Source organism: Laetiporus sulphureus (assembly GCF_001632365.1).
Source record: "Laetiporus sulphureus 93-53 unplaced genomic scaffold LAESUscaffold_33, whole genome shotgun sequence".
Lineage (NCBI taxonomy): Eukaryota > Fungi > Basidiomycota > Agaricomycetes > Polyporales > Laetiporaceae > Laetiporus > Laetiporus sulphureus.
Window position 1 is genome coordinate 181,372 of NW_024468542.1, and position 27,888 is coordinate 209,259.

The 27,888-nt window shown below is 51.3% G+C and overlaps 18 protein-coding genes across 18 annotated transcripts; 12 read left to right on the forward strand and 6 right to left on the reverse strand.

The window, feature by feature from the left end:
• Positions 1-621: 621 nt before the first annotated feature.
• Positions 622-1,142, forward strand: LAESUDRAFT_728117 (uncharacterized protein). Its single transcript, XM_040909364.1, has 3 exons — positions 622-683; positions 737-947; positions 1,037-1,142. Exons 2-3 carry the CDS (start codon positions 739-741, stop codon positions 1,089-1,091), a joined length of 264 nt encoding a protein of 87 aa, XP_040762048.1. The 5' UTR covers positions 622-683; positions 737-738; the 3' UTR covers positions 1,092-1,142.
• A 104-nt stretch (positions 1,143-1,246) lies between these two features.
• LAESUDRAFT_728118 (uncharacterized protein) lies at positions 1,247-2,402 on the forward strand. The gene is made up of 2 exons (XM_040909365.1): positions 1,247-1,430; positions 1,497-2,402. Exons 1-2 carry the CDS (start codon positions 1,365-1,367, stop codon positions 2,100-2,102), a joined length of 672 nt encoding a protein of 223 aa, XP_040762049.1. The 5' UTR covers positions 1,247-1,364; the 3' UTR covers positions 2,103-2,402.
• Positions 2,403-4,059: 1,657 nt separating this feature from the next.
• On the forward strand, positions 4,060-4,853 carry LAESUDRAFT_761167 (uncharacterized protein; the record flags this gene model as incomplete). Its single annotated transcript, XM_040912871.1, has 2 exons — positions 4,060-4,197; positions 4,269-4,853. 2 exons carry the CDS (start codon positions 4,060-4,062, stop codon positions 4,851-4,853), a joined length of 723 nt encoding a protein of 240 aa, XP_040762050.1.
• Positions 4,854-5,812: 959 nt separating this feature from the next.
• On the forward strand, positions 5,813-6,608 carry LAESUDRAFT_728126 (uncharacterized protein). The gene is made up of 5 exons (XM_040909366.1): positions 5,813-5,886; positions 5,943-6,114; positions 6,148-6,150; positions 6,172-6,306; positions 6,364-6,608. Exons 2-5 carry the CDS (start codon positions 5,944-5,946, stop codon positions 6,586-6,588), a joined length of 534 nt encoding a protein of 177 aa, XP_040762051.1. The 5' UTR covers positions 5,813-5,886; position 5,943; the 3' UTR covers positions 6,589-6,608.
• Positions 6,609-7,520: 912 nt separating this feature from the next.
• Positions 7,521-8,017, reverse strand: LAESUDRAFT_304370 (uncharacterized protein). Its single transcript, XM_040901906.1, has 3 exons — positions 7,858-8,017; positions 7,692-7,804; positions 7,521-7,594 (listed from the first exon to the last, which is right to left on the reverse strand). Exons 1-3 carry the CDS (start codon positions 7,917-7,919, stop codon positions 7,560-7,562), a joined length of 210 nt encoding a protein of 69 aa, XP_040762052.1. The 5' UTR covers positions 7,920-8,017; the 3' UTR covers positions 7,521-7,559.
• A 162-nt stretch (positions 8,018-8,179) lies between these two features.
• LAESUDRAFT_304405 (uncharacterized protein) lies at positions 8,180-9,184 on the reverse strand. The gene is made up of 5 exons (XM_040901907.1): positions 8,935-9,184; positions 8,686-8,888; positions 8,601-8,624; positions 8,427-8,502; positions 8,180-8,364 (listed from the first exon to the last, which is right to left on the reverse strand). The coding sequence occupies exons 1-5, from the start codon at positions 8,949-8,951 to the stop codon at positions 8,229-8,231; spliced, it is 456 nt and encodes a 151-aa protein (XP_040762053.1). The 5' UTR covers positions 8,952-9,184; the 3' UTR covers positions 8,180-8,228.
• Positions 9,185-9,419: 235 nt separating this feature from the next.
• Positions 9,420-10,443, forward strand: LAESUDRAFT_728129 (uncharacterized protein). Its single transcript, XM_040909367.1, has 4 exons — positions 9,420-9,553; positions 9,641-9,793; positions 9,859-9,938; positions 9,992-10,443. Exons 2-4 carry the CDS (start codon positions 9,692-9,694, stop codon positions 10,053-10,055), a joined length of 246 nt encoding a protein of 81 aa, XP_040762054.1. The 5' UTR covers positions 9,420-9,553; positions 9,641-9,691; the 3' UTR covers positions 10,056-10,443.
• A 757-nt stretch (positions 10,444-11,200) lies between these two features.
• Positions 11,201-12,505, reverse strand: LAESUDRAFT_304440 (uncharacterized protein). Its single transcript, XM_040901908.1, has 7 exons — positions 12,338-12,505; positions 12,168-12,271; positions 11,976-12,099; positions 11,806-11,922; positions 11,589-11,652; positions 11,382-11,493; positions 11,201-11,333 (listed from the first exon to the last, which is right to left on the reverse strand). Exons 2-7 carry the CDS (start codon positions 12,208-12,210, stop codon positions 11,278-11,280), a joined length of 516 nt encoding a protein of 171 aa, XP_040762055.1. The 5' UTR covers positions 12,211-12,271; positions 12,338-12,505; the 3' UTR covers positions 11,201-11,277.
• On the forward strand, positions 12,467-13,424 carry LAESUDRAFT_728132 (uncharacterized protein; the record flags this gene model as incomplete). The annotated part of the gene is made up of 2 exons (XM_040909368.1): positions 12,467-12,520; positions 12,580-13,424. A coding segment is annotated over exon 2 (556 nt), but the record flags the coding sequence as incomplete, so codon positions are not given.
• Positions 13,425-14,858: 1,434 nt separating this feature from the next.
• LAESUDRAFT_761172 (uncharacterized protein) lies at positions 14,859-15,299 on the forward strand (the record flags this gene model as incomplete). Its single annotated transcript, XM_040912872.1, has 1 exon — positions 14,859-15,299. One exon carries the CDS (start codon positions 14,859-14,861, stop codon positions 15,297-15,299), a length of 441 nt encoding a protein of 146 aa, XP_040762057.1.
• On the forward strand, positions 15,255-16,593 carry LAESUDRAFT_304514 (uncharacterized protein). The gene is made up of 2 exons (XM_040901909.1): positions 15,255-15,565; positions 15,837-16,593. The coding sequence occupies exons 1-2, from the start codon at positions 15,445-15,447 to the stop codon at positions 16,346-16,348; spliced, it is 633 nt and encodes a 210-aa protein (XP_040762058.1). The 5' UTR covers positions 15,255-15,444; the 3' UTR covers positions 16,349-16,593.
• A 3,573-nt stretch (positions 16,594-20,166) lies between these two features.
• Positions 20,167-20,986, reverse strand: LAESUDRAFT_728138 (uncharacterized protein). Its single transcript, XM_040909369.1, has 2 exons — positions 20,624-20,986; positions 20,167-20,534 (listed from the first exon to the last, which is right to left on the reverse strand). The coding sequence occupies exons 1-2, from the start codon at positions 20,767-20,769 to the stop codon at positions 20,525-20,527; spliced, it is 156 nt and encodes a 51-aa protein (XP_040762059.1). The 5' UTR covers positions 20,770-20,986; the 3' UTR covers positions 20,167-20,524.
• A 19-nt stretch (positions 20,987-21,005) lies between these two features.
• Positions 21,006-21,874, forward strand: LAESUDRAFT_304626 (uncharacterized protein). The gene is made up of 2 exons (XM_040901910.1): positions 21,006-21,090; positions 21,147-21,874. Exon 2 carries the CDS (start codon positions 21,297-21,299, stop codon positions 21,834-21,836), a length of 540 nt encoding a protein of 179 aa, XP_040762060.1. The 5' UTR covers positions 21,006-21,090; positions 21,147-21,296; the 3' UTR covers positions 21,837-21,874.
• A 531-nt stretch (positions 21,875-22,405) lies between these two features.
• LAESUDRAFT_728140 (uncharacterized protein) lies at positions 22,406-22,975 on the forward strand (the record flags this gene model as incomplete). The annotated part of the gene is made up of 4 exons (XM_040909370.1): positions 22,406-22,657; positions 22,730-22,859; positions 22,890-22,891; positions 22,915-22,975. A coding segment is annotated over exon 1 (160 nt), but the record flags the coding sequence as incomplete, so codon positions are not given.
• LAESUDRAFT_728142 (uncharacterized protein) lies at positions 22,650-23,042 on the reverse strand (the record flags this gene model as incomplete). Its single annotated transcript, XM_040909371.1, has 2 exons — positions 22,650-22,888; positions 22,915-23,042. A coding segment is annotated over one exon (165 nt), but the record flags the coding sequence as incomplete, so codon positions are not given.
• Positions 23,043-25,048: 2,006 nt separating this feature from the next.
• LAESUDRAFT_728143 (uncharacterized protein) lies at positions 25,049-25,761 on the reverse strand. The gene is made up of 2 exons (XM_040909372.1): positions 25,397-25,761; positions 25,049-25,343 (listed from the first exon to the last, which is right to left on the reverse strand). Exon 2 carries the CDS (start codon positions 25,308-25,310, stop codon positions 25,152-25,154), a length of 159 nt encoding a protein of 52 aa, XP_040762063.1. The 5' UTR covers positions 25,311-25,343; positions 25,397-25,761; the 3' UTR covers positions 25,049-25,151.
• On the forward strand, positions 25,738-27,447 carry LAESUDRAFT_728144 (uncharacterized protein). The gene is made up of 4 exons (XM_040909373.1): positions 25,738-26,074; positions 26,133-26,237; positions 26,292-26,462; positions 26,526-27,447. Exons 1-4 carry the CDS (start codon positions 25,886-25,888, stop codon positions 26,949-26,951), a joined length of 891 nt encoding a protein of 296 aa, XP_040762064.1. The 5' UTR covers positions 25,738-25,885; the 3' UTR covers positions 26,952-27,447.
• LAESUDRAFT_728147 (uncharacterized protein) lies at positions 27,136-27,395 on the forward strand (the record flags this gene model as incomplete). Its single annotated transcript, XM_040909374.1, has 1 exon — positions 27,136-27,395. The coding sequence occupies one exon, from the start codon at positions 27,139-27,141 to the stop codon at positions 27,301-27,303; it is 165 nt and encodes a 54-aa protein (XP_040762065.1). The 3' UTR covers positions 27,304-27,395.
• Positions 27,448-27,888: the final 441 nt, after the last annotated feature.

A 27,888-nucleotide genomic window follows, 5' to 3' on the forward strand; every position in this document is an offset into this window, starting at 1 on the left:
GATAGGTAGCTTAGGTAAGATAGCCTGCTGTATGTGTATATAAGACCAGCCATGTAGGGGACGAAACCTCAGATTGTTTCTCCTCGTCTACTACCTGTAGCACTCACTGAGCTCACCAGCTCCTTCATATATCTCTCACCCTTTCCTGCGTCTGCCAACATTGACCAGTAAGTCAACAGGCTCTTGCGCCACATAGGGTTCAGGGGGATACCTTTGGGATCAGGGGGATCAGGGCAGCACGTTCCACGTGACTGTCCCTTTTTAGTCTTTTTGATCTCTTGTCCGGTATTACCGTGACAGAGACGAGCCATGAGTCACAGATGCGAAATCAATGTTGCACGACAACAGATAACTCTAGCGACGTACGAAAGAGAGATATTATGATAGGCATGATCACTCGTAGGATGGGCTCAAGCGTACTCTACAAATTTGTAATCAGATATCATGTCCGACAAAAGAGGAGCAATGACACACGGCCGTAGCTTACAGAGCGACGCTAGCGACATCACGGGAGAAATCCATCAGCATAGGCCCACGCGAGCGGGCCATTCCGGGGGCACTGTGGGCACACAAGCCGCGGTGAACTAGGCGCCCATGTTCAAGTCGCGCTCTCCCTCTCACCTCGCCACTCTTCCCCTGCCACATCTCACACTCCGCTCAATGGCCCACGTATCTGGAGCTCACTACGCGTATCATCAACCGCTAGGCGAAGGGCGAAAAGCGGAGCGACGTGTACCCATGCAATCCTTGTCTCGTCGTCGTCCCGAAAACTCCACCGCAGGTAGCACCCCATATATTCGCCGCAACGGTGCTTTGCAACCCGAGCCTCCGTCCGCACCAGTGAATTTGCGCAACGTTCAAGGTGGCGGGACTGCGACACGGCTACCGAGAAATACGTGGATAGACGGTTTACCAAGTATCGACAATACACTCATGAACGTCGCTCCCTACGTAAACCCACAAACCCACACGGCCACGAATGGTCAAACTGTTAGTCAGCCTAATCATCTACGTCCGTGACAATTTGTGTGCTTACCTTGTATTATGCAGACCCATGGACGAGGCGACGAGCAAGTCGCTTCCCCGTCTGAGCTACTCTCCCCAATCCTGGGGGAGATAAAACTAAGTCAGCTTGATGGAGCTGGGATCATACGCGGAGATGGAATCATGACTACTATGGCGGAGGACAACAAAGTGCTATCAGTGAGCCGTGTCTGAGAGTCGCAATGAATATGCTGACCTCCGTTTAGTTGCCACCGGTCAACCTGGAGGACGAAGACGAGGAGCTGGTGGATCCATTCGGGCCAGAGCCTGAATCGATCCTGTTCTCGCCTTTGGGGCCAAACAACGTGGTCTCTGTGGCCATGGACGGTGGATCGGAACCTGAGATGAACACATATATTGATAATGGGCGGCTGCATACTGGAGCGGTGAGGTCATCCCGGATTCTTCGAGCTGTCTACTTACAACCAGTGGTTTCGCATGCTCAACGGTAGACGAGTCGCATCTCGTTTCAACGAACCCCATGGCCGAGCGCCACAACGCCATTACGCTGCTTGGATAAGCGAGGCGACGGGTCAAACCAGCATCAGGCCGGTCAGCCAGCGCCGAAGACTGCCCGGCTGGCTCTGAAAGCAACAGCCGCACTCAACTGGCTTGGCTCGATGAAGGAAACGATAGCCAAACGCGCAAGCCACGCATCAACCGCAGAGGACTCTGGCCACGAGAAGAGCCCGGGCCACGTACAAGCGACGCCGACACCAATATGCAGGGGCAATAACCATCCCTCGAGGCTATCATCGGCCACTCCCCTGCATTTATCTTCTCGCACCCGATCGCAGGACGACAATACATCAGATAACCGGGCATACCCATCCATAAGCGTACATCATGGATTGACGGCGAGGGACTCGAGCAGCATCTCCGATGCAGCTGCAGAGAAGCAGAAGAGGGGCGTGGGCCGGTTGAGAACTACCCGAGCGTTCGGTGACGTCTTCGACGCCGCAGCGGGGAAGATAATGGGCGAGGAAGATGAAGCAGAAAGGGACGCCTTGGACCAACTTCTGGTCGCGGTGGGCGATGCTTATCAATATCAGAGGTGAAAGAATGATCCTTGGCCTATCGCGAAGTGAGAGAAGGACCGGCGCGAGAATGAGGTGTACGGGAAAGATCTCAGAAGGTATTGCAACTTGTGCTTATGCAAAGAAGTTGGTCAGATTATTTTCTTTCACACTTTGTCATGTAGTGAATCGTGGATCCTCGCCTTTTAAAGATGGACGTTCAATTCGCCGTGTGTTCTCGGAAGGCGCATCTCGAGTCTCGTAGGCCTTCAGACGGGGCCTTTGTTATTGGTGAAAGCAGTGCTGCCAACGATGTGCGAAAGCGGGATCCAAAATGATAGCAGTTATGTCGAGACTTTGGGAGGAACTTAATATCGCGAAGGAAGAGGGAGCCGTGCGACGCTCGAGCGAATCGCAGCCCGCGGCAGGGCGGCCATGCCCGCCCGGCGCCCGCAAAGCTGGCGCTTGAGCATCGCGGTCATGTGATTATCCAAGACTCAACGCGACCCGGTTGTGGCGCGCGCCACAGGCATCTCTACTCTTGAAATTCTCATACCTTAGCCTTTTTATACACACAAATGAGAAGCTGAATATTCATATAATAATTTAAGACCGGCAAATGTTTCAGCTCGCCTCTGTTTTGCCTACTCGCGTGGTGCCTTGGCGAAAAAAATGGAAAGTTTGCGGCGATCATTGTCCTCTCGCCCGTTGAAGCAGTCATCGCTCGCGTCGACATACTCCAATGGTACATCCAAGTGCTAAAGCGGCCATGCAATAGAGTCTAAAACTAGAATACGCCACCTACATCATAACATATTCGTGACCTGCGGAAGGCGACGGGCCATGCTGTCCGTCAATCTCGCAGAATATAGCAGAAAGCTAGCAGAAAGCTAAGCAGTATCTCGTAGAGGATACTGTGTGGATGTGGCATCTTGACTGCGGCGGTGGAGTCTGAGGCGCAAACCGCTACGCCAGTGAAAGGCACGCCACGAGAGAAGCCGTCAGCCACGGCTTAAGAAAACTGCATGATTGGTAGAGTGCTGAGATCATTTCGTCCCGCGAAGTGGAAGGGGGACAGTGGAAGGAGGCAGAAATAGGCATTGGACATGCATGACAGTGTTCTATAAGATTATAATCGGCTACCTTATCTCAGAAATGTGGAAGGATGACTTGTTAAGCAGAGCCTTCCCAAACCATGCTAACGAGAATACGAGCAAAAATACCAGTACAAGCACTCGCGGGCGGTCCAATTCGGGTATATAATGGGCACCCAAGCCGCCATCTCATAGGCGCTTAAGTCAATTCGCCCCATTCCTCTAGCCGCCACTCGTCTGCTGCCACTTGTCCACTGCCACATTACGCTCCATGGCTCACATCTCTGGAATCTGCCTCTCGCACTTTCAACCGCTTGAGGAAGGTCGACGAGCGCAGCGACACGTACGTACACAGTCTTCGTTTCGTCGTCATTCCGAGAATTCGACAACGGGTAGCACGCCGTTTATTCGCCCCAACTGCAACTTGCCACCAATGAGCTACCAACACGAAGAACCCACCGTGATGCGGGAGAGGATAAGAATGCGACACCACGGCCCCAGCATAGAAACAAATTGGACAGTCCGTCCATCAGTAGCAATGTAGCCACAGACGTCGTTCCCTATGCAAGCACCGAAAATGCGGCAGAAAACAGTCACTCAGTAAGCCAGACGACTGAAACTGTGTCATAACAATCTTTTTGCTTACCTTGCGCTATGTTATTAGACTCATCAACAAAGCGATGAGCAAGACACGCCACAATTCGAGCCACTGTCGCCCATCCTCGTCGAAGCAAAGCTGAATCGCCTGGAAGGAGGGGGTTCAGCACCCGGAGATGAAATTATTAAAGTACAAGATGAAAACACACTCAGTAAGCTCTGCTTTGGTAGTAGCTGGAGCTTTTGCTAATCTTATTGCATTTGCTGCCACTGATCCGGAATACGAAGGTGAACAGGTGGACTCATTTATGCCAGAGCCGGAACCAATCCTGCTCTCGCCCTTAAGGGCTCACGACATGGTCGTTGAACCCTTTAATAACGGTTCGGGACCTGAAGTGGCCTACCCGGACATCGATTTTGCCGGTGGCCGGCCGGACACTGGAACGGTGAGAAGGACACAAATCATGGATGTCAAGCTGTTTACTCACTAATAGCGGCATTATCTGTCCACCGTCAGGAGGCAAGCGAATCGCTACAGTATACCCCACGACCGCATGCTCCCGTGCCATTCGACTGCTTGGAGAATGAAGGCAATGAAAACGAAGATCGTCGACTTAGTGAGACGGTGAAACAATCAGATGCGAAGCCTATCCAGGTGGCCAAGGCATCGGGCTGGCTTGCACAGATCAAAACAGCGGTAACAAGATCCGCATGCCAGGCGACAGCCTCAGCTATCACCAAACAGCCAATCGACACAGACGACATACAACTGATGCCAACACTGATGCAGAGGCGCACTCACCATCCCTCGCAGCTTCCTTCGGCCTCTCCTCTTCGCCTGTCACTAAAGACGCAGGTCCACAACATGGGTACATCCAAGAGCCAGAAGACCACGTGGGAATGGAACGAAGAATCGGCGGTGCAAGACACGATCAAGAACCAAGCTAAAAACGCGACGACCCATAGAGAAGCCAAAAAAGCGTCCGACAAGTTTCTTGAAGCCACCACGGGAAATGAACCGAAGCAGAGAGGGGACGAAGGTCAGGGTCCATTAGACGGGCCCAGAGGTGAAGCAAGCGAGGAATATGTGGTCGTAGAGTGAGTTGCGTGAATCATTTCTCGGATGCGAATGTGTTCGAAAACTTGGATCCAGCAGCGAAGTCGAAGGACTCGTACAGGTGTGATCGGATGTCCGAGGGCATTATCAGCGAACTGTTGGAGCGAGGGCTAGTCAAATTATTTGTGTATTCGCTAGTTTCCAGTAATACAGCAATTTCCGATCTCTGGTGTTGAGATGAGTCATCCGAAGGCCGTCATGAAAACTGCACGAAGATGTGCATAATATACTACAAGACCATGGCGAAATCCACTAGCACCGAGGAGCTCAAGATGAGCAGGGAATAGGGTAGTAAGTGGTGTTGACCAGATGAACACGAGAAGACGTTCAGCTGGCAGTCGGTCCCCGCTGAGGCACTATGAGTAATGCTACTATACTAGTGGCGGACAATCTTGAGACTGCGCGGTATGCTGCATTTAAGTCTCATAGCTTTGTCAGGAGCCCGAAGTGCAGAGATGAGACATCTTTACGAGCTAGCCGCGGATAAATATCCGTTCATGATCGTGCTGCATGATGGAGAGTGGGAGGCACAAGCAAGTGAGTCAGCGGAAGAGGAGGGATAATTCTGCATGCACGAACTCACGAGTCTCACGCAAAGCGCACCGACCGTCTACGAACATTCCGGTATGCCCCAAATGTATGACTCAGAGTGGGAGGGAGGCCACCGGTGCCCGCCAATGACAAGAGAGCGAATGGGGAGATCAATGCGGACCACTTGAACATCCTTGAATCCTGTGTTGACGGAAGCAGGTTCTTCTCCACCGTTGAACGTTGCAGCTGTGCATGTGCAGTCTCAAGCACTCGCCAAGCGGGCTGTGACTCACGGCACGACTGCCTAATGCAGAGAAGAGTCAACAATCAGGCCGCCGCTGAGTTTACGTAATGCGTCGCCACTCCCAAAACACAGACAATCAGCGCGCCCGCACACTGCTCTCGCCTGTCCTCAAACACTACGAGCGACGTCCTAAATCCCCTTTCAGAGCCTAATATTGATCTACCAACGTTTTCGTCGCGTAGTGTGCGTGGCAGCGTGCAGCTTGACTTACGTCTCATATGCTTATTGTTCTGTTCCAGGATGTCCCTCTTCAGAACTACTGTGACCGCCATGAAGCGTGCCATACGTCGACTTCGTCGCCGTCCACGCGTCGCTCGAGTGAATCACCGGGAATCATCCACGATCACGCAGGTTTTCGCGCCTGTGAACATACAAACAGATACGATCGAGAACGATCACCACGGAAGTCAGGTGAACATCAACCAGTCCGTAGCCGTCTGCGTGCTCACCATGCGTATCTCCAAGCTGGATCAAGCTGGATATGACTTCAATGCGTATGGCAACGCTGTTGTTGCCGATAGCTTTGCAGTGCCCATCACGAACCGTTCGGAATGGGGCAGCGGAGAGGCAATGCGCATCGAGGGCGAGGGCGAGGAGCTGATGGTGAGCTCTCACTGCTAGATCAGTCCAACAAAATATACATACCAATAATAAATCCAGAGTGATCAAACATCATTGACTATAGCATCGTCGGAAAGCAGCTCCAGCACCAGCATTGCCACTCGTCAATTAGAGCACGCGCAATTGGCCTACGACTTCATGGCCGCATATGCGATCGTAGAACAGAGGCGGGTTGCAATCGAGCATGCCAGGCGAAAGAAGGCTCAACGTGTGGTGCATACCTTCCTCTCCAGGAACTGCACTCAACGACGAAGGGAGAACTGAGGTGAGTTCTATGCAATCTGTGCCATTGCAGAACGTTGACTCATTTCGTCCAGAGCTGTGTGACTGATGAAAGGTTATGGTGGTCGTTTTCCTTTGAATGCTCTTGTAATTCCTGATCGAGTGACTGCGCGACATGTGGCGATCAGCCATTACTTGTATAGAGAGAGTATTCAACTACATAGTCTCATACTCGCTAAAAATAGGACTCACAATTAAGCCGACAGCCTGGGTCTTGTGAAAAGGAAGACCTATAGAGTGACGGCGGCAGCACGACCTCTCAGCGTCGAGACCATTATCAAAGTATGCACTGAAGTCCATATAATGGTCAAACTCTCAGCTACGAGATAGAATGGAGAGACTCACAGCATAACAGACTACTGGGCACACAGCCTTATTGGATGTTGCCTGCACAATCTGCGCCGTGGTCGTGACCGCCTTATCACTGCCATTTGTGAGCCTCGCGTGCCAAAGTCTACTTCTGAAAGGTTACCTTCTGACAACCGCCACCTTAGAGTGTTCAGGCACTCTTGGGAAAAACGGCAATTGTATTAGGAGTAGAACACGAGGCAGCGGCAACGTTGATGTGATATGTGAAAGAATGAGGGCTTGGTCCGAGTGGCAGCGAGCGCCTCTATAAGCGCGCGATATGGGTACCAACCAACGCCGCTCACTGCTACTTACCCTCCACTCTTGTTCCCTATCAAACAAGCATCAGACATCCGGTTTTCCTCGTTCTTTTCATCGCACACACTACTCACCAAACATCGATACATCTCAGTACGCGTCTTTTGTGCAAGTTTTGTCTTTGGTCTTCACCTTTGTCTTCGTCTACCTCTCGTCACGACTTTCCTCTAATTGAAGACGGTCATGTTTGGACTACTCAAGAAGATTAAAAAAGCAGTCAAGAAAAGAATATCTTATATCCTGCTCATTATACAGCCCCATCCGGAACTCTCGGAGGCGATTTGCGGTCACCAAGCCATTCCATGCAGCCACAAGTTCACCACTGTCATGAGAGCACAAGCATATACGGACGCGTCGGATGACGAGGGTAAAACTGTGAGTCAGCCGAAGATCACGTCCGTAATTACTTGTGTACTCACCATGGAATCCTCGGCGATCTGGTATCGCTGCCACAGGGAACCTTTGGCACCATGGAGGACGATGGGGTGGACTGGAGGCGATTGATTGACCTGAACAGGAGTGGTGCCAACTTCTACGGCGTGGTAAGCTTGATGACGAATGAGGATCGTGATCTACACAACTCACATCGCCACTAGTTCAACGGCCACCCGGTGCAAATTTATCCCCCACCTATCGAGTTGATGCATCGATTGCCTCGCGGTCGCGAGATGGTGGATGCGTTCTTTCTTGAGGACGACAGCGACGAAGGGGCGAGTTGGGATGGGGAAGGGGCAACCAGTGGAGTAGAACCTGGGCATATGTCGGAGGCGGTGAGTGGCATGAATCATACAACGAAGGAATGACAGCTCACTAAGTCTTCCTCATAGGATTGGGTAACTGTGTACTCCGACACGTCATCCGCTGCTGAATGGGAGCATGAATACCGTGAGGGAATGCACAACTCCGGCCGGCGCACCTCGCAGTGGGCTAACCTATCGCAACGGTCCTCTTCGCCTTCATCCGGTCTGCTGTTCGAGACGGGTAATATAGGACCATGCGACCACCACGAGCAAGCGGACGAGGCCGGCCACCGCGGCTTGTCCATGGTTTCCGAGCTTTCGTTGCAATCTCTGATCCAGCTCCCTATAATCCCTAGTGGCGTGGACCTGAATGAGGTGGATCCGGATATCTCGGGACTGGCTGTGGATGCTCACAACAGCATGCAAGAGTTCCAGAAGGAGAGCTCGAGGGACGGTGCAAAAGATGCGCGGATGTCTTCGCAACCGAGGGCTGCGATGTAAACATCTAGCACAACGTGGACGGACGGAATCGACATGTATATAGATCAGGATAGCCTCGCGGAGACGGAGAGCAGGGAAGGCACAAACACATCTCGGATGGGCTCGTAGTAGCTAGACAAATGTGCAAGGGATTGTATTCAACTACACGTCCATCAACAATGATATAACGTACCGGTACAATTCAGGCTAAGCCTTCTGACAATAAATGCCATATCGCGCGATGTTTTCAGGCTCCGTCGGCCGTGGCCACTCGGCGGACAAAGTGACCTGTGAGAATAAGCGCTTGAACCACGACGCGTCCCTCTTGCTCCTTCCATCACCTCCCCTTCCCCACTTCCCACCCTAGCTAATTCTGCAGCGTGTAACATTCGATACCTGTCGACTTCAGTAAGCAAACTCTCAGATTCAACGGAGTTCTGACCTATTCTGAAGGGCCATTAAGCTTCACCACGTCCGACAGTCGCAACGATGAGTGACTCCAGCCACGTTGGCAGTTATTCCATAGTGTACATGCGACATTTGCTCGAGGAACATGAACGTCGCTGTGGTGTTGCGGATCATCTCCACAAGCGGTTCATGGAGGTCGTTGGTGGTCCCAGGAGGCCGCCCCCTCGTATAGTGTTGCCTAAAAGGAAGAACAAAAAGTTGCTGATCCAGTCCGAACGGTCGGTGAGTGCGCTGTCATGGACGTCCATCGTGTCTTCCGTGCTTATTTGTGCCAAATCACCATGTAACAGAAAGATGGCAGTGTGATGAAGTCGGAATATGGAGTGCGGCCGTCACTTGATGTCGAGACGGAGCCTAAAGAAGGCGCGTCAAAAACCAGGAGTGAAGATGTTACGGATGGTAAACGTATGCACAGTCACATGGTATGCCACTCAGGTACATGAAAGCTCAATGACGTACTAACTTAACATTACGCGGCCAATGTAGGAGCAGAACACCGCACATCCACCGCTTATGAAGTCCGGTACAGCTGTTGATCCCGAGGTCGACTTGAATGCCATCGCTAAGGGCACATGGACAGATGAAATGGGCGCCTTATGCGAACGCCGTCAAGAGAGATGGTTGAATGACGTCGAGGTAAGCGAAAACGTGGAGTACAGCATAACAAAATACTCGCTCACCCATTACATCCGCAGGATGATGAATACAATTCGAGCGACGCCGAAAGTGACATGTTGGACACTCTGTCGGAGTCTTCCATTGAAGCGGGACCCCACAGCCCGCACAAGAGAGAGTTCTCTGAGGCATTCGACGAGGACATTGACATGAAGGATCTAGAGGAACAATGAGCCAAGGAAGAAGATGAAGACCGCAGCAGCATTCGGTGATCATAACGAACAATCAGCTGTTCAGAAATTCGAAACCAGAACATGTCCTGCGTGCGTTCCTTGCGTTCTTGCCTTCGAGCGAGCGATATGCCTGACCATTGATATCAGCCAAGTTCCTGTTGCCCGACAGAATATAGGATCTACCTCTACTTCATCGCCAGCACCATCCGACGTTGAGTTGCCATCACAATACGGAAGTTGCGGGTGACAGAGTGCGAGATAAGCTAGAGATGATCGCATTCCTCCCCAGTACAGATGGAATGGGAGGATGACCAGGGGTTCGGGCACTACGCCGCCAAGAAACCGATGTGCTGAGCGAGGAGGCATAGTAACGTTAGGAAGTCGGTGAATGGTTTGATGTTCTCCAAAGCTGCTTGAATAGGAAAAACGTGCTCTTCGTGCGTTTGTCTTCGAATACAAACTATAGATTGATGTTCGCCGACCGTGACGGACATGCTCGTTGCGACGTAGCTGCAATGACCTTGTCTTGACAATCTGCTAACACATTTCCCGCAGGATCTTCCCTCTACAAGAATCGGCCTCAAAAACGGAGAACAGCATCAAGGGACGTTGAAGATTGTGAGCAGGCAAGGTCATCTTGAGATCATCAAGTTGGTAACGACACGGTGAGCGTCAATCCCTGCAGCGTCGTGAGTCACGCATTGTGGCGACCAATCAGGTAGTTAGATTCCAGTTGTGGCGTCGACGTGGTTCATCGCTCGGATCACAGTGAACCATTGAGGCTGCAAATGACTTCCGCGCAAACAGCAAAGCGCCCAGAGTGAGCTTGGTTAAATCATATGCCAGACAGAAAATAGACTCAAAGCAAAATCCGCTTGAAGCCTGGCATCATCTCTGCCGCATGAGACTAGTACTACGATCTTCGACATCAAATGGATTTATTCCGAATTTACGATTGCTCGCGGCGCATGGTTGCCAAGCCCCGGCGCAAATACAATAATATAAACTCAGGAATAAGATGATCACTGGAAGCATCGTCTCAGGGACTGCAGTAACTGGCCTTTGAGCAGCCAGGAACACAGTTCAGAAGCCACTATCAAATATAGAAAATATATAGAGCACCATAAAGACTTGAAGGGACCGTCGGGCACACTTCAGTTCACTCCAATGTACCGTCATTCAACGCAGACTATCCAACACATTTGCGGCAGAGGACACTCAATGAGGCTAACCATGCAGCAGCACATAGCTTAATCTATCTTTCCCACCGTCGGCCGCGCAGTACCGTAACGCATTCGAGCTAGTAGTGCCTCATTTCGGATCAATTTTTTCTCTGAGTCGAAAGTTACCGATCTCTCGTAAAGGTGTCTTTGACGCCCATAAGCCGTCATTGCAGATCACGGAATAGTGTATATTGCCGCTGGCATACATTCTCGCAGATCAATAAAACGTTGAATATGGGCTCCGTATTATGCCCACCGACCGTACGCCGAGCTTGCTTGCAGAATCACGACCGTCATTATCTCTGGTGAGAAACATGAGTCTCAACAATATATAAACACCTTGGAATTACCCATTATGAAGATGGACACTGATGGGCGAAATCCATCATGCGTGGGAACGAATAGAGGCTGCCGCGATTGTTTTTCACAATAGTCATTCAGGATGACCCACCATCGCATTGACTTGGAGAAGGTGAATAAACGGTATTGCAATATTGTACGGCGTACAGGAATACTTAGCATGAATTCCTAATTATGAAGGGTAATAGATGACGTACGATTGTCAACTGGGATGTCTCAATCTGATATGGACAGGGGGGAATGTCTACGGAAAATCTACAGCTACCGCCACATCAGAGATCATGCATTCATGAGCTGATACATCTAAGAAAATCAATGGCTGCCATTCAATGTACATCAGTCAGGGTTCTAGAGCATGTGCGATCCAATCAATAACACTAACCTTGCGGAAGTGGTTCAAGCGACAAAGACAACCTTTCACCGTTGCAAGAAAGAGGCCTGCGCCACCCGTGGCGATGACGATGCCGCGGAGACCATATCGGCAGCCCGATATGACATGTAGCCCCGGACCATCGAGTAACTCGAACGCGCCTTGTGACCTCAGTTCATAACTTTGTGAGTTGAGAATCGCGAAGGACACGTACATCAATTGGCGTAAGCCAGCCGCTGACCCAGCGTATGTGCAAGAGAGAATGGCGATGCCTGTAGAATTGTTCCAGACTACCTTATTCTCCGCGTTGTCGCAACTATGCACAGTACTATTGTGATCTATGCCCGGTCTCTAAGAATCAGACAAGGTTGCGTGGGAATCATGCTTTTCATCAGTAAGTACTGACAATGGTGACCAAACCGGGACATTGCTGTATAAGCGCTGGCCATCGACGCGTTTCCTCTGACTCTATGGTCATGTCCTTTTCTCCTCCAACTTCGAGTGACGTGCCTAAACAGAGGAAGTAGTAAGCGTTCCTGACTCTATCAATCAAGAATTGTGTGCAAGGGGACTGACTTTATTTGTGGCTTGGTTGCCTTGGTCTTGTTCAGGCGCGCCACACCGCTCACAACTCTAAGATGGCGCACATGTTAGCTGCTCAAGGACTCCAAGACATCAGAGAAAATAACATCGCAATACGTCTAAGGCCTATTGAACTACCAGAAGTCTTCGACGCCGACTGTGACATTACCATGAATGCTACACAGGAGATATCCTATGTAAGCACACCCGCAGGCACGACCAACAACGGATCTTACAAGATGAATCAACAAGGGAATGGCTACGGCAGGGAGGACGTATTCATATCTAGACCATTGTCCCCTCTATTCCCGGATGCCCGATTGTTCGACCTCCGACAAGAAGAGACAGCCATGATCGACAGCTTCGGAGAGGAACAAGATGTGTGCAGTGAGACGGTGAGCTGGTATCGAACGAGCAGCGCTCAGATCTTGCAGGCTGATTTGTCTCGAGATGCAAACGTTCTCTGGGAGTCACGGTGACGCCGTTCCTGATCTTCAACCCGGAGCCATTCTGTTTGCGCCTGTGCATGCACAGAGCATGTCTGAATTTGCTTCCATGGGCACTTGGAAGGGAGAAGTCACCGGCCTGCAAAGTCCATTCCAAGAGACGAGCACGCCGCCGACCGAGGGTTCAACCATGTTTTACGGAGCCGTAGGCCCACATCGCAACCAGTATCCGGGAATTGAGATGGATGACGCACATGCAGTGATGTTCACTGCTCCGGTATACGTGTCAAACCCAGAGGCGTCGATCGATTCATGCAGAAAGAGGAGAATGTGTGAAGCCGACGAATCACAGGAAGCTACAAATACCGAACGGAAGAAGAGATTGAGGATCGCGACCTGCAGTACTCAAGACGAGCTATCAGCTATTCATTCTGCATATTCCATTGCTAATACGGATGACAGCACAGCTGCTGCTGGATGGCCGGAAACAGTGCATGATATGGACACAGGCGTCGTCGTTAACTCCAATCATGTCGAGCCACCATCCTCGTCACGCTTGAGATGATGTTCCTTCCAGCACTCCTGCTTACTTACAGAATTCATTGCTGACGGAGGAAGATGCACGAGGAGCGACAATTGTATGGGAAGCAGCAGTGTGGTCAAGCTTGAAATGCAGATCTATGATAGAGGAATTTCCAGTCAGGGATGATTTGAATGACATGCGAGCGTAGGCAGGGTGTTGAATAGAGGATTGAACAATAATGGTCGAAGTAGATTAAATCCATACTGGTATCTTCCTTTTCTCAGTATTGGAACGTTGCACGCTCTAACAGCGAGGAGCAAGGACGATCGTTCGGTAAGTCAGCCAATCAGAAACTGACTCATCACAATATATGCACTCACCATTCGTGCGGAGATCATGAGCACAAGCAACAGAATATGTGGAGCATGGCTAAGAAAGGGGGGCGTCAGCAGCCCTCGAAGCGTTTCACGCCTCGGGAGATAGACAGACGGTAAATGCCAACGATTGACTCTACTACGTGCTATGTAGGAACAACAACAACGCATCGGAGGGAGGAAAGGCGAAAAACGAACAATTGCATGTGATGCTGTCAAGGCTGCATTGAACCATGGATCACGGTCGAGATCGATAGAGTGAACTTACGATTTGCATTATTTTAATTTCTGCATTCTGTGTGGTATCGTCTCGAGCTCTGGGGTGCACTAGAATGCAGTTTTTGGTGCTTTGAATAGTCGTAACGGATGATTGAGAAGCAAAACACTGTCTTCGGACGTTATGTCTTGTATATATCAATCCCATAGACCTTCAGTGGCGTATTCCTAGAGTACATTGTACCCACAATGCAGCGAAAATCCATATTGCCGTCCCAAGTCCGAGAGGACGCAATCATTGGCCGCCACCCGCTACCCTCAGCGATCAACTCGCTAAGCGCTCGCTATCGATGGTGACTTGCCACTCGCGCGACTTCCCTCTTGACCACGATGAGTGCACTCCCCACGTTCGCCAACTACCTCTTCACCCTCCAAGGCGGATAGAGGTAAAAGCTTCTTCTTGTTGAACATCATCGAACGCCCATCCCCGTCAGTACCGTAAATTCTCGTACGGCTCTTGGATTCTTCAGAAAACCTCGCGCCTCGGCCAGAAATATGAGCACGCAGATGACGTCCACCCAACGAGTTGATCATGATCCTCCAGAATGGGTGCGAAAATGTAACGAGGCAGTTGCAGGGAAGGCTGTCATGAGTGTCGCAGCCAAGGCAACGTAGAGACAAGCGGCAAAGACAAACCGGTCAGTTGCATGCCCATGCGTTGTCATCGTCTGTCACTCACCACCATACTCTTGACGACCAACTCCGTCAGCTCCCTCCATTGCCCACGGATACGCAGGACGCATTGAGTGTGGACGGCGATCAAGAAGAGTGAGCGCGAAAGCGGTGAGGAATGGAAGGTGAGTGAACTAGGTTACTGTCTTCTCCTGTACTATTCTTCATCCCTCGTCGGAGACTGGAGGTTTACTCCTTCGCGCGTTCCAACCGTCAAGGAGGGAATGCCGACGGCATCCGGGGCGGGCTCGACAACGTCGCTCGTGCCTATACAGCGAGAGCACGTCTTCGAGAACGAATGGACGAGTCCCTTGCATCCGCAACTGTTTGACGGACGATGGAGGACGATGTCACTGGGGTCCGAAGAGGTGAGTGCAGCACTGTTGCGCCAGAGTCTCGAGATTGACACGTTGGAGGGATTGCCAGTCATCCGTAGGCAAAGTCATGGTCTTGCCATGACAATGAGCAATCATGGAGAGGAAGCAGGCCCTCGCGCGGACTCCTCAGCGTCTTCTCTCCGGAATGACCTGGAAAACAATGTCGCCATTCATAACAACTCCGCTGACGTCGCCAAGTCGGTCGCATACGAATGGCACGAGAACCCGAGCTGTGCGCAGGAAGACAGGCAACGCTGTCTATCCTACGCGTACCGACGAAAAAAGTAGGCTTAACAAGCCTTCAGGATCTTCACGGTCAAGTAGGCCATAGTTAATGTGCGGCCGCGAGCTCGTGGGGAGGAACGACGGAACGTTGGATAAAAATGGTAGGACAGGTTGTTATAATCAAGTGATGTGGTGAGATGTAAGCTATATGAGGCTGGGGGGTTGGCCTGTGGGCAAATGTTTCATTCAACGACACCTTTTGTCAAGCTGTATGTACATACTGATCGTATTGTGTTTGAGAATATTGCACATTTGTAGTCCAAGAATCAGCGAATCTTCCGCGCAATGGTGCGGCCAAGCAACAATTGGTGCTTATTGAGCAGAATCAGGTCTGGTTTCGGATACTATGTCTTGTAGAGTCAGTTCCTTATGAGAAATCCTAATCTATGGATTTGCAGAGTACACTGTACTCACAGTGCACCGAAATCCATATTGCTATCCCAAGCCCGAGAGGACGCAATCATTGGCCGCCACTCGCCACCCTCAGCGATCAATCCAATAAGCGCTCGCTATCGATGGCGATTTGCCACTCGCGCGATTTCGCTCTTAACCACGACGACTGCACCGCTGCCTTCGCCAACTCCTACCTCTTCATCCTCCAAGACGCACAGAGGTCAAAGCCTCTCCTCAGTGAACCACATCGAACACTCAACCCCATCGGTGCTGTAAATTTTCCCATGGCTCTTGGATTCTTCGAAAAGCCTCGCGTCTCGGTCAGAAGCACGAGCACACAGATATCCTCCATCCAACGAATGGATCACGATCCTCTACAATGGGCGCGAGAGTACAAGAAGGCAGTTGCAGCGAAGACTTTCATGAGTGTCGCATCCGAGGTCACTGTCAGTGCACAAACAAAGACGAGCAGCAAGGACAAACCGGTCAGTTGCGTGCCTATGCGCCGTCATTATCTGTGCACTCACTACCGTGTTTCACGATCTCTGCTCCGACTTACCGCGATGCTCTTGATGGCCAACTCATCAGCTCCCTCCGCTGCCCTGGGAGACGGTCACGCAAGACGCGTCGAATACGGAGGGCGACCAAAGAGAGTGTGAGCATGAAGGCAGTGAGGACTGGATGGTAAGTGAACTCGATGACTGTATCCTCTGGTATTCTTCATTCGCGGTCGGCAGACTGGCGGTCCACTCCTGCGCGCGTTCCAGTCATCGAGGCAAGGAACGCCGACGGCGTCCGCGGCAGGGTCGAGAGTGTCGCTCGTGCCTATACAGCACCAGCACATCCTGGAGAATGAGTGGAGCAGTCTCTTGGATTTGCGAATGTTTGATGGGCGGCGGAGGACAGTGTCATCGGATTCCCGCTCGGTGAGTGAAAATCTGTCGCACGGGAGCATCAAAACTGAAGAATTTGAGGGATTGTCAGCTGTTTGCACGACCGAGTGTAAGACTTGTCACACCGACGAGCAACCGCGGCGAGACAGCACACCCCTGCGCGGAGTCCTCGACAACTGGTTCCCAAACCGACCTGGGAAATAATGTCGGCGCCCATAGTGACTCCGTCGACGTTGCCAGGACGGACGTGTACGAATGGCACGAGGACGCGAGCTGGTCGCAGGAAGACAGACAACGCTGTCTGTCCTACGCGTACCGACGGAAGCGCTAGCTCAGCACACCCTTTGGCTCCCGCACGATCACAGGCCCCTTCGCGATCAATTAGGCCATAGGCAATGTGTGGCCGCGGGCTCGTCGGGAGAAAGAAGGGGACGATGGACGGAAAACAGTAGGAGAGCGTATACAATCAAGTGATGCGGCGAGATGTAAGCTAAATGAAGCTGGGGGGGCTGGCCTGTGGATAAATATTTCATTTAACTACATCTTCTGTCGACAAGCTGTATGTACTTACTGGCCGTATTGTGTTTGAGAACATATTTGCACAACTGTACTTCAAGAATCAGCGAACCTTCCGCGAGATCGTGCAGCCAAAGCAACAATTGGGTGCCCGTTGAGTGACTCTTCCGCCACAGTCGTGTAAGCGCCTGTCCATGTGAGCGTCGACGCGCGACTTTCTCTCTCCTCTCGCTTCTCCTTCACCACGGCCATGAGCAGCCACACCTGTTCAATAGTCTGGCCCACAACAACGTCTTGATACTTGCTAGTCGTGAATCGACACGTATGACGCGCTTCTGGCAATTTGTTTACTCGTGGCTTTCCTGTTCTGCGCGCCACGCCTTGCAACGTCCAAGTTCTTGGCCAGAGAGCAAAGCTCCACTCGTACAGGGAAGGAGGAGGAGGAACTCCTGACGTGGGGAGCCCCTCAGTAGACCTGCTCCTACGTTTGCTCGAGGATGCTGCCAATAATCACCAAGGCGACCACAGTACCGGGACACTACAGATCAACTTCGTCTAGGCAATCACTTGGGAAGTTGCAAGCGGTTTCCGAGTTGGGGATGACTGAGAAAGAGGTCAGCCCTTGAACTTCTTATTGACGTGAATGATTTGAAGACTTACGCAACTGAGCGCAATACGTACGCATGAAACCAGAAGAAGGCTGTTCAATAACAACGTCTACACGCCTTCTGCCCTTGGAGTCCCACATACGCCATGGTGCGGCAACGAGGGCCTTATGAAAGACCGAGCTATCGCAGTGATCGAGCACCAAGATCCACAGCCTATGTTCGCGTGAGGATGCTGCCAACGGTCACGCTCTACCAATGCGACCACCGTACCGGGATTAACAACCAAGATCCGCACGCAATCAGTTGGAAAGTTGCAAGCAATGTCCGGTCCAGGTCGAGAATAACTGAGAAGGAGGCCAGTTCGTTAAAGTTCTCGTTGACGTATACTGTGCGAAGACTTATGCCATTGAACACGATGCCTGCGCATGGAACCACAGGGTATATTCAATAACCACGTCTACATGCCTTCTGGTTTTGGAGTCCCACATACGCCATGGGACGGCAACGAGGGCCTTATGGTCGACCGAGCTATCGCAGTGATCGCTCACGAAGATCCACAGCCTGGTGTCAAGAGACGCACTAGGTCGTGTCCTGTTTCCCAAATGGATGTATTAGGCAGCATGTTCTAGCAATGGGGATAGCTCTGTCTCGATGAAGACCCTTTGAACATGGAGGCTACAGATAGCGTGCAAGATGACGAGTCAAGGAAGCATCTGGGTGAGAATCCGTGGCCCATTCGTTGCCAACAGGTCTTTGACGACAACGAAAACCCAGATTGATACTATGAGAGAATGCATAGGACGAGTCTGCCAAGTTCATGGCATCCAGTCATGAGACAACGCTCCAGATATTTCTTCGACATTGCAACCGTCATCGCAGACACGAATGGTCTTCTTCGGCGTCGAAACTGAGTGCAGAGTTTCTTCTCTTCGTCCAAGAACGTATCGCATGCAAGATGATGGCGATCCGAGCAGGCCACAGAATGCCAGAAAATGCTCAGAAAATGAGTGGGGGAAATTACTTCGTCGTGGGGACGCGGGAGTGGCACCATCATGTGGCGGCCAATCGCAAGCCTGGACCGCTGTGGCACGCGAAGTAGGTGGCCACAACTCATTCGAATTCGCCTACTAAAGGTCCGTTTCAGCGAGTCCTTTCATCCTTATCTTGGCTATAGTCTCGCAATCGTAGTCTCAAAGCTTGCGTACAACTCGGGTCTGCCCGAACAGAGAGACGATGAGAACGCCGTGCATGCAACGCGCCAAGCTCAATGAAGCTCTTTAAAACGCCCCTCCTTGCCATTTTATCATGAAACCTAATTTGAATATCTCTAATATATCGCATGCTCTTTTCCAGGCTTTTCTGGCGATAGGTAGGGTCCTTAAGACTCACAGTTCCCAGCAGCTATGCCCGCAAATGTAAGAGCCCTGTGTAATTCCAGGGTCAGAATTTTCTGCGAAGTGCCTTCTGAATAAAGCTTTACGCATCAAATTGCTGATGCAACATTATGCGGCAATGTAATAGAGACAGCATCAGTGCGAGTAGTATTCAAGTTTGTACTTTTCGCACAAGAAGAAAGGAAGGCCGAATATTCACCTTTACGAAGCCCCTCGTAAAAAATAGAATGTTGATTGATACGCTGGCCATTGTCGATCCATCATGAAAGCATGATGGCCGGTGTCGGTGAAGATGAGCACTGAGAACCAGGGCGAGTGTGGCGGGTGTGGCGGGACATCGCTAGGTCACGTGGTCGCGTCAGGGCGAGCGCCGCCGCTCAGACTCGAGCCTCAGACTCCAGAGAATCGAGATGCGACTTGTTCGTGTGTCTTGGCTGCTACTTCATCAATTATCTCAGATTCACCACATACACTTCGTCTTCATCAGCGTGGCTGAAGCAGTCTGCATCATGCAAGCGGTGGTGAAGACTCTGATCTGCGGGGTTGATTCGCGAATGACGATGATCAACGTACGACCATCCCGCACAAACAAGACGAGATTCTATCGTGGAGAGTAATGATCTCATCCAACTCAAATGACCTCTATTCAGATGCCTTATACTCACCACCACCGCACATCATTGCCTCCAACGTAATCTCATCGCCATCACACAGCTGGGAGACGAATCAGCTCGTGAATGACAGCCGGCGGTATTGCTTGACGTTCAGAACAGCATGGCATCGGTAGCACTGTTGCACATAGATTCCCATGCTTCCTTCAAGAGAGCCACGGCGGCCATGCTGTATTCCTTCTGTGTAGCAGAGGTTTTGGAGCACATACCCTGGGTCACGATCGGTGATATGAGCGGAGAAGAGTTAAAGCATGCGGTAAGCAATTGTCAGGACATTCAAAACCCGTTTGCTGTTGGACGCCCCCAAGCGGGAAACTCTAGGTAGACTTCCCGCATCAACACATCCAGGCCCCAGTGATCCTGCTTCCTCTAACGTCTTCTGTGTGATAACTACTTGGCCGTCCGCTACATGACAGTCCCACGATCCATTCCGTAAGGCATAGGACGACTCTGGCGGTGGGATCGGCGTGGGCATCATAAGCCGGACAGTATGCGAACTGTCTTTGTACGTCATGGGTTGCCGGACCTGTCCACGAAGACCCTTGTTTGGTGCATCTAAGAGGAGACGAAATATCAAAATTTTGGAGAGTGTTTGCCCGCTACCGAAGCTTACCACAAAGCACCTGCTCACATAATTCCCTTCCTCATCAGTCCGGCTCTTCCAGTCCAAAATCCGTTCTTCGAGGTTGGCAGGCGGAGTGGGGCTAATGCGCCTCCACAGACGACAATAGTCCGTGTTGTCGGAGTCCTGTATTATGTATTGGTGAGTGCACAGGATGAAACGAACATTGATTGGCGAGCTGACTTACTGATTCGCTGTCCGTGAACGTTTGGTCTTCTGCACCTGCAAAGGCTTCTGCATCGAATTCTTGCTCATCATCGAACCACGAGTCCGACTCGTCGCTCCACTCGGTGGGAGATGCCGCGATCCTGCGGTGGTCGTTTTCTGGATTCACCAACGTGGTGTCCCCGTCGCACTCCATAGGAGAGGTGGCCATGGCTCAGCTGTATGCGCAATGGAATGACAGGCGAATAGCCGGAGTAACAGAGGCAAAGAAGGAAGACTCTATAGTCACAAGTCTGCGCGGTGCAAAAGAGCGGCTGAGCTGCTTAAGAGTAAGCAGAAGAGCCGGAGTACGGCCGCCCTTATATTCGCGTCGGAAGTTGAAGTGCCACTGGAACCAAATAACGCGAGTCGAGCACGTTGAAGCGAACACCAACGATCAACGACCAACGCGTCTGTGGCGGTGGTCACACCCGCGCATGGATGCCACCGCCTCGAAGATCTCGATAACAGGCCAGGCGCTTATATTTACATTGTGAGCGATCTAATACTTGCTGGTGAGATAACATAGTTGAGTGCGATGTTCTATAGGACGCCTCGCGGTCGACGTCAAGGGCCCGCTCCTCCGGACCTTCAACGGCTGCTCAGAACCAACGGCCGTCCTCTTCATAGCGACACTCGACGACTTCACTCTCAACATGATCGTCCAACTCCAGCCCTAGCAGCGCCAGGCGTGGCGAGATGTGCAGCATCTTAGCCGCCGTCTCCTTTCCCCACGCCTTTCATGCCTCTGTCTGCCTATCCCAGATGGCTTCAAAGCGGCGATCCCACTCGCAGCCTCCCCTTGAGGCGATGGAACACCTCGTCTCTCTCCTGGCGCTGCTTGTGATAAGCCACACGCCGAGCATGGTATTTTCCCTGAGTCTTGAAGGGCCGCTTCTGAGAGCATCCGGCTCGCCGGGCTTGTCCCTTTCTGCCGTGGCCGCAGCATCGCCCTCCTGGTTTCACCATGAGTTCCCGTTGTGGCTGGTAGGTCAGACAAGACGCTACTCACCGATGACCCGCTTACGAGGGAGTCATGAACTGAAGGCGAGGAAAGACTTTCCCTCAGTGACCGGGCGCTCGAGCTGCTGGCAGTGGCGCGCGATCCATGTGGCACCGCTAATCACCACTACTATAGCTTCAAAAGTTGATCGTAGTTGTATTTCGCTCATTGCTACTAGGGCTTGCTCTCAAGCTGAAAGCAAGTCTACGTGGCCACACTCAGGATGCCTCGTGTAACTCGCCGGAAATATCTGAGAAATATTACAATTGTGGGCTCCAAGTGCTTTAAAGCTTGCGTTCATGCCCTCGAATCGACCGAGCAAAGCTACGCTCGACTCCGAATAATGATGCATGCCTGCTTCACTCTGCTTCACGAGCGATTCAAAAAAGACGGCAGATTTTCGACTAATTCTCCCACTGCAAACTGGACAACGGCAGGATAAACGATCAACGATCCATGTTCAATGCATAGAAGATTGATGCTCGGCCTGCATGACCCCGCAAAGACGTCGTCCGTCTTTATAAATTCTCTTGAGTTTCAAGAAGGGTAAACGCTGCCTGACAATCTGATGGGAGCACCATGAATATATCCAGCACAGCCGTATGCATCAACGTCCTTCAAGATGTCATTTGGGAGCAAGCTCGATCTCAACAACGGCCGCTGTCCTGTGTTCTGTGGCCAACTTTGTAGTATTAGCGCCCAGCTAGACAATTAGAGTAGTCCATGAGCCACTCGCTCCGCGTCTTAAAACTGCCAGTGTCGCTTTTCGTCGGCACAACACTATCACCCCATTCTCTCGCTAGAAAAGCATCTCTTGTTCACGATCAACGTGCTCGACATTTTGTACCGAAAGCTACTCACTGCAATCCGCGATATCTAACTTGATCGCCCACCGCAATGATCATCGGCTTCTTAACTAGAACTTGGACCACCATTCAACTTGTGGCGCAATATCGATCCGGCGTGCATCAAAACAACGCTCAGTTTGCTACGATATCCGACTCTCTGGATTCTATGAACGTACAAACGAAAACGGATGGAGATGGACGATCAGTGAGTCAACCGACTAGCCCGTTAAAGCCTGTACGCTCACCGTTTGTCTTAAGGTCACTAAAGCGGGCCGCTATAGTAGCGGCCGTGTCGAAGTCCTTGCACGATCGGCACCCCAGCTCCATACCGGAAACACAGCAACACCTCCGGAGCACATTCCAGTCCGCATCAACTTTCGGCGTAGGGTGGTGACGAGTGGTCTAAGTCCAACGGTACGTCGAGCAGCATGTGGTACTTGTCCTCAGGATGGCTAACGATGGCTCAGTCAGTAGGACCGATTACCGGGTTATCACCTCCCATAGAGAACCCTCAAGAACTGATCGCAGCAATGTCATCAGTACCGCTTCCGGAACCACTCTTGCGCAACATTCTTGAGGAAGATGAGCAGTGGTCAAGGGCGCCGAGCCTTCACAACGGAGGAACAACGACTACGGCGGCCTCAGCATCAGTAAGCAAATCATCCGCTGCATACGCATTCAGACAGCTCACCTCCCATTAAAGGACACTGTCACCCCCATAAAGTCTACTAAACACAGGGCACGACGGAGGACAGCCACACGCTCCGCTCCCTCCAGGACACGTACCGCAGGGCTCTCCAAGAATGCCTCCGTAGACTCTCTCGGCGACCTTGGGAAGGTGCTCTACGTCGAGTCGGCGTGCTGCCCGCAGAACATCTTCTTCACCGGCCTCCAACCTCTGCCGCCCATGACGTCCAGGTATCGTCGCCGTTGCTGCAGTACTTGTTGCGAGGAGAGCGCGCATGGCCATCAGTCCCGGAGAACCCACATGCAAGCACAGGGGCGTGGACAACCAGCTCGTCCAGACAGTCCGCGGAGTAGGCGAGCGCAGGCTCGATCCTCATTAACATGTAATATCCCCACCAATGCTGCCGTCGACAGAGTCATCATCTACGAAACAAGCTACGATCGCCATACTTGAGATCCGACAATGCCACTGGTGAGCGCTCGCGGTGAAGATTACAGAGGGGCTGTCGTACGATGCATTTGAATTTGTAGAAGATAGGCAGAGGCTGCATCAACGCATAGGTTCCTGGGTGGCCTGCAATTGTTCGTTTTGTATTTCACTTCACTATTACACTTCGAAACGGGACCGGCGTATTAGCCAGAGCGACGAGATCTAAGCGATATGCATGCTTGCCTATGTGTCCCAAGCCAAGTGTCCCAAACCAAGGATGGTTGCGCTCATTTGACACAGACGAACTATCTTCCAGGTCAGATGATATAAACCGGCGAGTTGTGTCGTTAAGTAAGGAGTTCCGAGTGATCTGACTTTACCCTCGACAGTAAGGCTGGATTGGCTACCGGTTGGCTGAATGGAAGATGCTCCTGCGGCCGGTCCTGCTGAGCACGACCACAGTCAGGAGACTCTATGAGCCGGATGGCCGGTACAAAGGGAACGATCGCGAGTCCACCGACGATACACTTGCAGCAATCCGGTTTGTTCTTCGCAGCCACGAGAAAGACATTTTCGAAGTCTAATTAACGCAACAATCCCCGTACATCGGGACGGATCGTGTGAAGAGGCGTTAATAAGGCACAAATGGACATCTTGATGCGCGATACCTACGGCCTAGTATGAGGGCGAACTTCCCGGAGCAACTTTTTGACTGTGATGAATGAAGCAACCATGAAAGTGAAGCGGTGTGTGACTGAAATAGTTCCTAAATGTATCCAGATTTTCGGATGATTGACTCTGTAGCCCGAAACCCCGCTTGTAAATGTCCTTGTTGCCTTGAGGCTTGCTGCTGCTAAATATTTTCAATGTCCTACCATTACGAGACGATGTCAGATACCTGAGACTGTCGAGTAAATATCATATGCAACGAGTTTCGTCGAGAAAGGTAGCCATAATGCCGCAGTGCGAAGAGTTCGAAAGCGCCCGAGCCGGTGATGCGCGGTCAGTGGCGGGTGGCGTGGCCTTGTGGCACCATCACATTGCGGTCCAGCAACGCTTAGAATGACAGAATATGTTGCGCTGCCATGTCTAGGCTGGAACTTTCGCGTGTCATCTCAACAGTCATTCAGTCGCAAAACTACCCTCATGATGCGTTCGACACGACAAAGACAAGGACATGTGCTGCTCCAGCATTGCATGCCATGCAGCGGACAATTGAATCAACGAGCTTCCGATCATACTGGCAGGGAATCTGGGAATCTTTCTCAATACAGGGGCAGAAATTAATGATACAGGCTTCCATCACTACCATTCTGCTTATCTCGTCATTAAGCTGGTAGAACAACACAACATACCGTTCAAGTCAGAGTACTGACCATCGTTCCTTCAAATTCTGGACGCCATGTTGACGCCGATTGTCAGTAGGGGAAGAATGCCCGCACCGTGACTGAGAGTCACCAATACGTGCTTTATCCACGCATGATTCCTGATGCGATCAAAGACGTTTTAGAAGCACATGACATAGTCGCAATGGCGCACTTGTATCCTGCTCAAATGGAAACCAGTCTTGCAGATTATGATCTATCTCAGGCATACTCGTTCATGGAATGACCTTTTGAGACTGTGGCATACGAGGCGAGCCATGGAAAATTGGCGCTTATTGCTGACTTACCGTGCCAAATAGTAGTGAGCGCGTGTGAATCGAGTCGTAGCGAGGGGTCTTGACTCGTGCAGCGATCGATCATTAGAATCTCTGAAGACGAAAGAGGGTATGTCATCTGCAGAACGTCAGCGATCCGGTACGCTCAAAAAAGCATGCACTATAGCTCACACAAGCAATCCAAACGCAGTGTAGATCAAGCACCCTCGTCGAGATTGCGAGGCGTGTGAAGTTGGAAGCCTGCGTGACGAGATGTTAGTGCATGAATCTCAAAGTGCATGTGAAATTGCGGTCAGTAACATTCATCAGTCCGGCGAGCTATGCGACGTCACCAAGTGTCCATTCCTTAGCGTTACCTTCAGTTCATGACAAGCTGAGTATAGAATGCAAAGGTCCGCAAACAACATTAACAGACGGGCCTCAAGCCATCTGTCACGATACGCCACAAGCGTGTAAGCGCTCGTACGCATTTGGGCAAATCCGCGTGTTGCTTCGACCTTCTTCCTTGACTACAACAAGCGGGCTGCCACCTGTCGGGTTTGTTCTGCTGGCTTTGCATCAGTTTTACATGATATACTTGCCACGAGCAGCACGACCATCATCTCATAATCTCTTCCCACCTTCCTCGCTCCATATCCCTTCCCTCCTCATTATTTGCACATGGGATTCAAGTTCCTGCGAAGAGCCCGTGCCGCTATCAAGAAGAAGATTCCTTTTGTTAAGATGATAGTCATGCCGCATCCTGACCTTCCGCGTAGTTGGTATGAGCAACAACGAGAATCGTGCTGCTCATCGCGGCACTGCACGCCCGCGAATACCCAAGGATGGTGGAACGAGAATCACGGCCCCGTGAGTGCGCAAGAAATGTGAATGCCAATCTAGTAACTCACCACAGTTCTCGTCACAGACGTATCATTATCCACGAACGGATTCCTTCATCCGCCAAGGAACGTCATGGAGACACGATAGTGAACCTGACCACGAACATGACAGGGAGGCCGCAAATTGGATTGTGAGCGACGGACCTATCGCCCCACACTAAAGACATACTGACAGCCTTGTTTAGATCGAACGATGCGTCGAGGAAGCATGTCATTTTCGGACAGAACCTGATTCAGTGGCTCCCATAGCACGCCTGAGGAGCCCACGACTGCCAGTCGAACTGCATGACTGGAAATACAAGTATGCTCCGAATCTGCTTGACAAATCGACTGGGCTTGAAGACGCCCAGCAACCGGTGAGTGTTCATCGTGATAGATAGTAGGCGAGAACAGCGGCTCACAGAGCATGAAAATGTCAGCCCTGCTCATGTGCGAGTTGCCAAGCGAACACAGAGGATTACACACACGATTCCCACTCAGACGCCGAAGACTCCGATTTATCACAAGAGCAGCCATTAGGGAGCCACCTTGACCACTCGGAGTGTGACACATTCGTCGATGAGGATTTGGAGCAGTTACCGACCGCAGTAGAAGCCTCCTCCGATATGCAGCGCACGAACCGCAGTGAAGCGAAAGCGAGGAAATCAGAAGGGAGGCATCGTAGCCAATCGTTCTCTAAGCAACGGAGGCATACACCATATCGTGTGTCTTCAGGATATCGTCGAACATTCCGTAGCCGCGGAGGACGAGGCGCAGAGTCTTTCTTCCGCGTGCCAGCAAGTGCGATGAGCCATAGCACACGTACTGACAAGAAGCTGGACTCCGACAGGTCAAGAGGATGGTAGGCGACCATTCGAGCCGTGGCCTCATGTTCACACGTATGACTTCCTTTCACCATCATGAACACCGCAAGAAAAAAGACTAGCCACCTCCTTCTTCACCACCAAAAACACGACAAAAAGAGAGTAATTTTTAGCTATGCTTTCTATCTCCAAGTTGAACGAGAGGACTTACGCACTATGCCATATCGATATGCTCTCTTCCTTTTCTTATGCAGTTTGGAACGCGTTGCTGTATTTTGTGCGGATATATGCCACGACACTCACGGTAGCCCAGCGTTATGATGAACGATTTCTACGAAGAAACGAAGAGAAATTGCATTCCGGACCATCCACCAGAGGCATCGAGGGTAGTTAGAAACCGAAGTGGTATCCAGATTAGATCAAGTATGATTCTGCATGGTAAATGGTTGTTTCGCTAGATGTGTTCATTAGCGATGACAATGCGGTGGGTTCGAGCTAGGGGATCAGCCCATCATTTTCGAGGCGATGGAATGCGAAGGTATAGAATGGTACACTTGGACACGCTATTGCTGATAAGCGGTCGACGACGCAGAGCAAGTGCGCTGTAGCTGAAGAGCAGCGGAGACGTCGGATGAAGACCAGACGTGAACGTCACACATGGTATCTAGCGACGGCACCCTGCACTGGTGAGCGGCAGATTATGCATGCTAAGATGAGTCATGGAGTTCGAAGCCATTTTCCGGCCCGTTGGGTTCAGGCAGATTGCGATTGCTTTGGAATCGCCCATTAAGACTGTTAGCGCCCAGATATAAGCGATCCCTTTCTGGGATGCCGCACTTGATCATGACCCGCTCAGTACGCCACTCGGTCTTCCGTACTCATTTCATGCCAAATCTATGTCAGTATACCCGCGAGTACATTCAGCTACAGAATCACATACTGATATTACTATGGCAGCGTGACATTTCATCTCCAGAGA

Bases quoted from the DNA above. Each gene is read 5' to 3' on its own strand.
- LAESUDRAFT_728143 (XM_040909372.1), bottom strand. From the start codon at position 25,310: ATGATCGATCGCTGCACGAGTCAAGACCCCTCGCTACGACTCGATTCA.
- LAESUDRAFT_304440 (XM_040901908.1), bottom strand. From the start codon at position 12,210: ATGGCCAGCGCTTATACAGCAATGTCCCGGTTTGGTCACCATT. The intron at 12,100-12,167 runs GTCAGTACTTAC...GACCGGGCATAG, and splicing joins GTCCCGGTTTGGTCACCATT to ATCACAATAGTACTGTGCAT. The intron at 11,494-11,588 runs GTACGTCATCTA...ACCTTCTCCAAG, and splicing joins AGACATCCCAGTTGACAATC to TCAATGCGATGGTGGGTCAT.
- LAESUDRAFT_728118 (XM_040909365.1), top strand. From the start codon at position 1,365: ATGGACGGTGGATCGGAACCTGAGATGAACACATATATTGATAATGGG. The intron at 1,431-1,496 runs GTGAGGTCATCC...GCTCAACGGTAG, and splicing joins GGCGGCTGCATACTGGAGCG to ACGAGTCGCATCTCGTTTCA.
- LAESUDRAFT_304405 (XM_040901907.1), bottom strand. The intron at 8,625-8,685 runs GTACGTTATATC...ACATTTGTCTAG, and splicing joins GCTTAGCCTGAATTGTACCG to CTACTACGAGCCCATCCGAG. The intron at 8,365-8,426 runs GTGAGCATCCAC...CCACGCCACTAG, and splicing joins TGGAACTCTTGCATGCTGTT to GGATTATAGGGAGCTGGATC.
- LAESUDRAFT_728138 (XM_040909369.1), bottom strand. From the start codon at position 20,769: ATGGCCACCTCTCCTATGGAGTGCGACGGGGACACCACGTTGGTGAAT.
- LAESUDRAFT_304626 (XM_040901910.1), top strand. From the start codon at position 21,297: ATGTGCAGCATCTTAGCCGCCGTCTCCTTTCCCCACGCCTTTCATGCC.
- LAESUDRAFT_728126 (XM_040909366.1), top strand. From the start codon at position 5,944: ATGTCCCTCTTCAGAACTACTGTGACCGCCATGAAGCGTGCCATACGT. The intron at 6,307-6,363 runs GTGAGCTCTCAC...TAATAAATCCAG, and splicing joins GCGAGGGCGAGGAGCTGATG to AGTGATCAAACATCATTGAC.
- LAESUDRAFT_728129 (XM_040909367.1), top strand. From the start codon at position 9,692: ATGTTGGACACTCTGTCGGAGTCTTCCATTGAAGCGGGACCCCACAGC. The intron at 9,794-9,858 runs CTAGAGGAACAA...ATCATAACGAAC, and splicing joins AGGACATTGACATGAAGGAT to AATCAGCTGTTCAGAAATTC. The intron at 9,939-9,991 runs CTGACCATTGAT...TATAGGATCTAC, and splicing joins CCTTCGAGCGAGCGATATGC to CTCTACTTCATCGCCAGCAC.
- LAESUDRAFT_304514 (XM_040901909.1), top strand. From the start codon at position 15,445: ATGAGGCTGGGGGGTTGGCCTGTGGGCAAATGTTTCATTCAACGACAC. The intron at 15,566-15,836 runs GCGAATCTTCCG...ACTCGCGCGATT, and splicing joins CATTTGTAGTCCAAGAATCA to TCGCTCTTAACCACGACGAC.
- LAESUDRAFT_728117 (XM_040909364.1), top strand. From the start codon at position 739: ATGCAATCCTTGTCTCGTCGTCGTCCCGAAAACTCCACCGCAGGTAGC. The intron at 948-1,036 runs CTACGTAAACCC...TTGTGTGCTTAC, and splicing joins ACACTCATGAACGTCGCTCC to CTTGTATTATGCAGACCCAT.
- LAESUDRAFT_728144 (XM_040909373.1), top strand. From the start codon at position 25,886: ATGGGATTCAAGTTCCTGCGAAGAGCCCGTGCCGCTATCAAGAAGAAG. The intron at 26,075-26,132 runs GTGAGTGCGCAA...TTCTCGTCACAG, and splicing joins GGAACGAGAATCACGGCCCC to ACGTATCATTATCCACGAAC. The intron at 26,463-26,525 runs GTGAGTGTTCAT...TGAAAATGTCAG, and splicing joins TTGAAGACGCCCAGCAACCG to CCCTGCTCATGTGCGAGTTG.
- LAESUDRAFT_304370 (XM_040901906.1), bottom strand. From the start codon at position 7,919: ATGCATCAACTCGATAGGTGGGGGATAAATTTGCACCGGGTGGCCGTT. The intron at 7,805-7,857 runs GTGAGTTGTGTA...ACCACGCCGTAG, and splicing joins GCCGTTGAACTAGTGGCGAT to AAGTTGGCACCACTCCTGTT. The intron at 7,595-7,691 runs GTGAGTACACAA...CTCTCATGACAG, and splicing joins AGATCGCCGAGGATTCCATG to TGGTGAACTTGTGGCTGCAT.